At 41.9% G+C, this 8,432-nt stretch overlaps 1 protein-coding gene across 1 annotated transcript in view; it reads right to left on the bottom strand.

Annotated features, from left to right (window-relative positions):
- Positions 1–8,432, bottom strand: part of pde8b (phosphodiesterase 8B) — a 42,087-nt gene that overhangs the window by 25,000 nt on the left and 8,655 nt on the right. Inside the window, exon 2 of the mRNA XM_020586466.1 lies at positions 3,730–3,786. Coding sequence (XP_020442122.1) covers positions 3,730–3,786 — 57 coding nt within the window. The remainder of the gene's footprint in view (positions 1–3,729; positions 3,787–8,432) is intronic.

Genomic DNA, 8,432 nt, shown 5'->3' with positions numbered 1-8,432 from the left:
TCTCATTGCCAAAGCCTTGCAATGTGACCGACATCAGCTTATTTAAACCTTTAACATCCACATTGCTTTTGCAGATGGACTTTTTTTCATCATTGGAATCTTTCACTAATTTTGGACTTGATGTTTTCAAGGATGTATTACATGTACATCATTGGCCTGTCAGACTGCTAGGGAGATGCTATGTTTGTCCCTATATGGAGAGAACATGGGCTTTATATCCATGATAATGAACAGAACCTATTTAGTCTTTACATGACCTGCAAATTGTTCAAATCAAAATTGAAGCTAGAAGGCACATGGCGCATAAAATAACTGACTCCTCAGTTTGCATCTATAGTTATAATTAAAGTTACAAAGTGGTGGCTAAGCAGGTAGCTTCCTCATCTCATACCAAGCAGTTCTACTCTTCAGTCTCAGCCCTGCTGCTTTTTCTGAATGCTCTGAATAAATGTGGGTTTCCTCCCTCAGCCCCGAGACACACACAGCTAAGGAGAATTCAAGACTACAGTTTGAAATGAAATTAACTGTGAATGTGTTCATCTGTCTGCTTGTTTTTGTTGTTATAAACTGGCAGCCTGTGTAGGGTGCACCTCTGCCTTTTGCTCAGTGCATGCTGGGTTAGACTCCCCCCCCCTCTTCATGATCCTGAATAAGGGTATTTACAATGGACCAATGGCACTGCTAGAGAACCATCATGTAAATGTCATGCTAATGTCTTCTCCCAGTTCTAACCGGGCAGCATATAAGCACAAACATGAGCCTGCAGAGCATTTTTGATCGCACACCGTGTTTTGACCACAAACACACAAGCTACCTTTGGTACAGTGGTGAGGAAGGGACGCACATACTCTCATGCACACACATGTATACACAGGGGCAGCTGGGCTGCAGCCAGAACCAACAATGCTCAGCTGTGCCTTGCAACAGCATCACCTCCTGACTGTGTCTAAGGGCAATAAAGGATAGAGTGACCGAGGGAGTGCATGGAGGTGCAGTGTGGGGGATAAGTAGAAGACAGCTAAAGGAACAATCCTCCCCACTTCCTGCTCAAGTTTTAATATCAGGAAGAGCAGTGTGATATCTGTCAATGCAGTCCTTCACACCTGCTGGGGCTGACTGAAAACAGAACAGGTGAGAACGGCAGAAGAAGAGGACAGAAGGGGAAAATGAGCCAGCACTGGTGAGTGCCTGTGAAAGGTCCACATACTTTGATCCTGTGCTGGCTTGTGTAACCATGGCACTGCTTTGTGTAACCATGGTGCTAGCATGTGAAATTCCACACACACAGTATCCAGTTGACCCTGGGACGACACCGACTGTGCACCTCTCTGACCGGCCACCTAAATAAGTCACCAGCGACAGTCCTGGCAGGAGGCGCCCCCATCTGATGTACACACGTTTAAACGCAAGCTGCACTCCATCACACTGATATCATATCTGTCATACAAACCTCCCTGCATGTAACTCACTTTTAAATGAACATGTGATTACACATTTATATGATGTTTTCTTTAACATAAATGGGCCTTCATGTTTTAAATGTTACTAGATTAACTTTTGGATCAGCTTCAAAAACGAAGAGATACTGACATGATGTCACATGTTACGAGACGGTATGAAACCTGCAACTAGTTGCCAGTGTTTAACAACTAACGTTAACTTAAGCTTTGTTTGGCTCACTGCTAACGCTAACAGTTAACCTAACCCTAAGCTTGTGGGTGGGGGCTCTGTCATCCTGTAGGAGACCACTCATTTATTCAGGGTTTTCCTTTAATCTGTCATCCGTCTGTTTACCCTGCAGGCACACATATGGGAAATATACAGCGTGTTCTGCTTTAGCATCACTTATCTGTGTAATGTTTGAAACATGAATCACTTGATAAGTTGGAGGAAGAGGGATGTGGAGAGGCTGAAACTCTCCAGGGCTGAGAGGCGGTAACAGTAAACATCTCCTGCAGAGCATTTTATCTCCCTCTTTTCATCTTTCCATTTCCGTGGAAGGAGTGAAGCAGGAGAAGGGTGGGTTAGGTCATGGATCCACACAAAGGCTGGAGGTACAACTTTAGTGCTCTGCTTTGGGAGAGCAATTTAAGGGTTTTATGGGCCACGAGACCCAGACTTAGAAGGCTTTTAAATAAAGCCCCAGGTCCCTCCACCTGCCTGCATACTGCCAGAGATTCCTGGTGTGATGATATTTGGCATGGAGGAGGAGGGTGAAGAGGTACAGGAGGATACTGTAGCTCAGCATGAACATGAGTTGCATGCCAGGCCTCTCACATCATTGCACTGGAGTGGGAAATGATCTGAACTCAAAAACCCCTGGAGATCAGTCAAACCAACACAAACGCAGCAAATTAAAATCAAATCAATAAACAAGCATCTAACAAAGCAGGTGATTCCTGAGGAACTGCTAGAACAGAGAAATGCTTTGTGGTACCTGTATCCCAACCGACTGGTAACCTCCAGGAGCCCTTATTTTCTTTGTTACATAAGGGCAAATCTGACAGGCACATGGCCTAATCCCTAACCAGAGGAGGATGAGCACAGACGACCCCTGACTCAGCCCTCCCTCACCTTGCAATATTTCCACGCTCTTACGGGCAAAATGAGATGGCATCAGGATAGACTTGATAAAGAAGAGTGTCTGCAGACAGTCTGACATGAGGACATAACCTTCACGCAATACTGGTGAATGTACAGTTGATGAAAGTAAACTCAGCTCAGCGCACATAGCGCTCTGTGCTTTGTAGGACCGATTTAAGTTTTTTATGAAAAGAAGTACAGAATCCAAATCCATCTATTATTTAAATATTTTAAATCATCACAAAAAGCTATCGTAGATATTCTTTAAAAGGAGAGGCTCACAGAAAGAAAAGACTGATTTGATTATCTCAACCTGTTGATGCCTTGTTTAGCTGTGGATAAACCTTCGAATGCATTTTGTCCCCATCACTCAAACTAGAATCACATTAGGAGGGATCCTTTAATGCCCAGTATGAATGGAATTAATGGGATGATTACAGCAAGCAAAACCTGTTGCAAACGTTCATATGTGCACCTGAGGCAGAACATTTTTAGGTTTTAAGTTCCAATATACCTCAAGCCTACTGTGTTTATCACTAGAACCTGATGTGACTCCCAGTGTTCACTGTAGAAACGGCATATTTGTAAAAAATCCCAGTGTGGCCCCAACATAGCACAAGAGTGGAGGTGGTGATTGCTCCTTAGTTTAAATGTCACGATACAAATGAACGCCCCAACATAGCACAAGAGTGGAGGTGATGATTGCTCCTTATTTTAAATGTCATGATACAAATGAATGTTACACACAGTTTGAGATACAGTATGTAGGTAGATTAACTAGGTGCATGGTTTCTTTTAACATAATGTGCTGAGAGTTAGTTTTTCAGTCACTTGTCATCAGTTGTGGGATTGCAAGTTTGAAAATAAGTGAAAACTTGAACAGAGAATTATCACAGGATAGCTTGGAAATCCAATTTGACTGACCTTATATGTAAAAAACATCTAATTTTGTAGTAAAAGACACACACACCCTTATTCTCTAATCATCTCCTTGCATGATATATTGTTGTTCTAAAAGTGAAGTAAAATGTTTATGTCAGACTAACCACTAGTGTTTATTTGACTAATTCTCTGCTACTGAAAATCTGAAACATGGATAATGCATTAACATGGTCCCATATGTTACAAGGTTTGCTTTGTTCTTACCTGAACTGGCTCCTGAGTCAGTCTCATGGGCCCTACACATTCTTCTTTAGCTGCAACCTGCAGACAACATGAGAATATGTGAAGAACTGTCAAACTGAGCACATAAAACACACTCACAAAGCATAAAAAGCTGTGAACATGTCTTACCATTTTACCATTGATGTCCAGCAGCATTTTGGAGAATAGCTTGTCCCTGTTGCACTTCGCCACTTTCTTACCTACTCCGTTCAGTTTTAAGAGTCCACCGAGCAACAACACGGTTGTTTCTTCTTACAAAGACGATGCCCGGAGTAAAACTGGATATCAGCACAACAAAAACCTGTACATTTCTTTGCTGCAGTTGTTATGATCACCTCTCCTACTGTACGCTGTAGTCATGGATAGTTACCTGCAGTATTAGCAGCCCAGAATGGAGCTGTCCCCTGCAAACCTTTTTAGAAGGTACTAGCGGATAGACACAGACTGAACTCGCAGGTCTACCTGCATAATCTTACTGCAGGAGCATCACACACTGCGCTCTATATATGTGTCTGTGTTTGTCTGGGCAGCGTCAACAGGCTTCTTAAACACCTGCGTCATTCTTATGTAAATAAGCAAACTCAGCTACATGCACATCCTTGGAGCATATGCATGTACACACATGCTTACACCACACAGTGAATCAGCTGTGCACTGGACACCGCATTAACTCTGTGTGTCATTAACAGGAATTAACCATTGGTTATTTTTGAGCAAATTACGTGTTGGTGAGTAATTTTTCCTCTTTGGAAGGTCTTTGTTAAAATATGTGGGTTTTGCCAGTGGCATGTTCATAAACACACACTCATATCCCACCGGAGAACGCGTCACATTAGGGTCCCTCTCTGGCTGAAGTGAAATATCTAGGAGCTATCCACAAAAACAGAGAGGAGGAGGGGGATGTTGGTTAATTCTACATGGGGCACAAGCTCATAATAACGCATGCTATGCACGGACTCTGCTCACTGTCATACAGAAGCTGTATGACTAAAGCAGTGATGCAGCCAGGAGTTGGTGACTCAACCACCCATCATTGCAGTATTATGTCAGTGCCAATTAGGCATAAAAGTGGTCACATTTCAACCCACAGTTAGTCTCAGCTAACCACTAGCATCATCACAAGCCTCTGGGTGCTGCACAAGACATCTCAAAAGCCTGAGAAAAAGGTCAGGACAGAAGCTTTAAATACGATGCGCCCATTAAAACTGGGCAAGAAAGATCTGGCCACAGATTTATTCATTAAAATGTCCATAGCTTTGTACCAAACTGGATTTTTTTAGTATCTGGGCTCAGTCAACTGATGCTGATGATGTTATTGTCCTACTTGGTTTACAAAATCCATACCGGACACGGATATCCTGATACCTGGGTGCAGCAGCTTCTCCACAGATCGACACAAATAGGGTGAGGGTGTTGCCATATATGTAAAGAGTAAATAAGAAAGCCTTGTGATTTCTACTCCAGACATTTGGAGAGGTTGTAAAGGGAAATCAAATGAACAATCTGGTATCACTGGCAATATTTTAATAAATTCACTAGTGCATGATTCTTTTTCTTCTTGTTCTGAGTTAAAATTGTTTAAATATCTTTGTTGATTATTGAAGACTGTATAATGTATAAAGTATAATGTTGAGTAGGTTTGTATTTTGTGTTTCCTCATATGTACTGTATGTAACTTTTTGCCAGGGCTTCCTGTGAAAGATGTTGTAAACCTTGCTTAAACAAAGGTTAAATATCTCATCTCTTGTGCAGTGACCCTGCAACTCCAAAACAAAGACGAGCCTTCCTTTACTGCTATAAACAAAATGCACCAAAGGGGCGCTTCACTGCTGAAGTATCACGATGGCGACTGTTAGTCCAGCAGGTGCGTAAAGGCCTTTTATGATGTTTTATGCTGTTAATGCAAACAAAACACAGTGTAAATCAAGTGAGGGCTTGATTCTTTTGTTTGTCTGTGAAGCAGACGAGGAAGGTGGTAAGTGACTTGGAATACCTGACCACTTATCAAAGGTAATCCAGAATATGTATCCAAGGAGATAAATGAACTGAAGTTTACATTTCAGCCTTCAAACGTCCCTCATACGAGCAATGACTACAGAAGAAAAAGAGGAAGTAGAGAGATATTGTCATAGAGGCACAAACCCTGGGGAGTGAGAACGGTGGGGTGGTTGGACGCAATGTCAGACTTTGAAACAATTGATCAGATAATTGTGGCTATTGCAAAATAAATATACTATAAATTCTGTTGTTCTAAGTGAAGACCTGTGGGATCATACTATAGTCTTGTGATTTAACAGGTGGTTCTGTAAAATGTACAGCATACACTCAGTTTATTAGGTGCACCTAGCTAAACAATAGTGAGCATCTATGTAAGGTAGTTTATAACAGCAGACTTATAGGACTATGCTGTCACAGTCATGTGGAACTCACATCACAGTTGTTTATCTCTAAGTAGAAAGAGATTCTTGGAAAGCTGAGTGTCCATGGTGAGGTCCAACGGGGTGAAAAAGTGAGATGACTTGAGGGAATGATGAACTAGAGATCACCCAAGTCAGGGAGACATGGAGCATCTGGTGGGTCAGGGGTCTGAATCATTTTGTTGTGGATCAGTGAGAAAAAAAGCACAGACTCCAAATATATCAATGGGGTTGTGGGTTGACATCATGAGAAAAAAAAGAGTAAATCTGTTTTACTTGAGGATGACACAACCAGATGTGAAACAGAACAGGAAAGAAAGCAGTGGGATGGGGACAGCTCAGCAATCACTGCTGGCAGAACACTAGGGAAATATCAGTCGGTAGAGTTCGAAGATGATAAAGGAAATGTGGGGTGAAGTTGTCATGGGACACCGTGTCTTCTTGGAGTAGGTGACCAAATCCTAATAAGACAAGGTGGGGAAGGAAGTGAAGGAAGATTTAGGATAGAGTGCACAGATAAGGGGCTTTGAGAGATGAGATGAGTGGAAGAGGCAAGGTGGATGAATTGGAGGCTGGAAATTGGGCCTGTACACTTGATTCATAAGGAGTCAGACGAGAGGCAGGTGAGGCAGGACAAAGACGTAAAAAGAAAGTGATCAGAAATTAGATGTCAGAGTTTGTGGAAAAACAGTTAAGTGGAGAGAATAAAAATAGACACAAGTATCAAACAGTGATTTCTTTTTGTAAGAACGTTTTACAAGAATTCCTTAATCATTAAAATGCCTATCGTGTATATTAATATCAGACAATCAATAGAGTACTTTATGGGACATTATGGAAACCAGTTTAAAGACATGGTGTAAGGACACCTAAACATAAACAAAGGCTGGTGATGAAAGAACTTCATATTGATTAATATCTGTTCTGTTTCTATTTTGGGGATAATCAAGCTCCACATTTTACATCTACAGCTCTCAGAAATTGGGGGTTGTTGTATAACATTGCTTTGGAGCCGGGGAGTTAGCTGTGGGCTTGAGCCCTGATTGTTTTAGCCTGTATATGTTTGCATTGTTACAAATCAGCACCACCTGGACTATGCTGGATTAGCTAATAAAAGCTCCTGTTTGCAAAGTATCCATGGTTGCACAGAGACCTATCACTGGATTCCACTGGTACTGAAGAGAAGGTAAAACTGTGCTGATTCTCATGCAAACTTCTGCAGCTTTTTTCTATGAGTTTTAAACATGATTCAGAGGTGTTTATTTGTGATGGGCATCAGAGATTGATAACTTTAGCAAGTGTAAGCCACAGTGAATCTAAGAATATGTGCATCGTGTCTGCAGCCACTGCTGCCGCTGGAACTGGCCCGATCAGTGAACCAAACTACAATAAGCAACGTTTTGCTTTAAGACCACCACCACCGGCCCTTTTCACCCCAAGCAAGGCCTCAGCGTGAATCCCTCTAACTTAGATCTTCAGCTAATTGCCAACTCGCTAAAGCTTCTCTTGCTGCCTTCCTCTTCAGGTCGTGTCAGCTACATGTGTAGTCTGAGTTTTTCCGAAGCCCTTTGTAATGTTGGCTGTATAAATAAACCTTCACTTACTGGGGCCCAGGTGCATCATGCCACTGCATATACTGTATACACATTGGTATTACACAGATTAAACACTGCTTCACTGTGGAGGCCTGCTCCACCATTTCATTGCACATATAATGGTGCTGCTTACTGTATGCTTCAGAATGCAATAAGCGTAACAAAGTTATGGTATGTTTAATGTCCTCTTTTCAAGGTGTTTTCACTGTTTACACTGATTACAGATTATAACTTAGCTTACATTAAGACTGGAAACAGAAAGAGCTGTTTATACATGCAGGCCATTGTCTAATCATTTTGAGTAAGTGGCAAAGAGGGATGTATTTCTCATCTAGACTTGACCTTGTGTTGGTCTTTTACTTTGAAACTCAGCAGACTGTTTGGAAATCAGAAATGACACAGTAACTAGTCACAGTAACTGTCACATCCGTCGAAACACAGGCCGAGGTGGTGGCGTGGCAGCGATCTTTGACTCAAGCCTATTAATCAACCCTAGACCTAAACATAGTTATAACTCATTTGAAAGTCTCACCCTGAGTCTCTCACACCCAAACTGGAAAACTCAAAAGCCTGTTCTGTTTGTTATTGTATACCGTCCACCTGCTCCTTATTCAGAGTTTTTAAGTGAATTCTCAGACTTTCTGTCTGATTTAGTGCTTAGTACAGATAAAAT

This window comes from Monopterus albus, unplaced genomic scaffold (genome assembly GCF_001952655.1).
Source record: "Monopterus albus unplaced genomic scaffold, M_albus_1.0 scaffold408.1, whole genome shotgun sequence".
Classification (NCBI taxonomy): Eukaryota; Metazoa; Chordata; class Actinopteri; order Synbranchiformes; family Synbranchidae; genus Monopterus; species Monopterus albus.
This window is presented reverse-complemented; position numbering and strand designations above follow the sequence as displayed.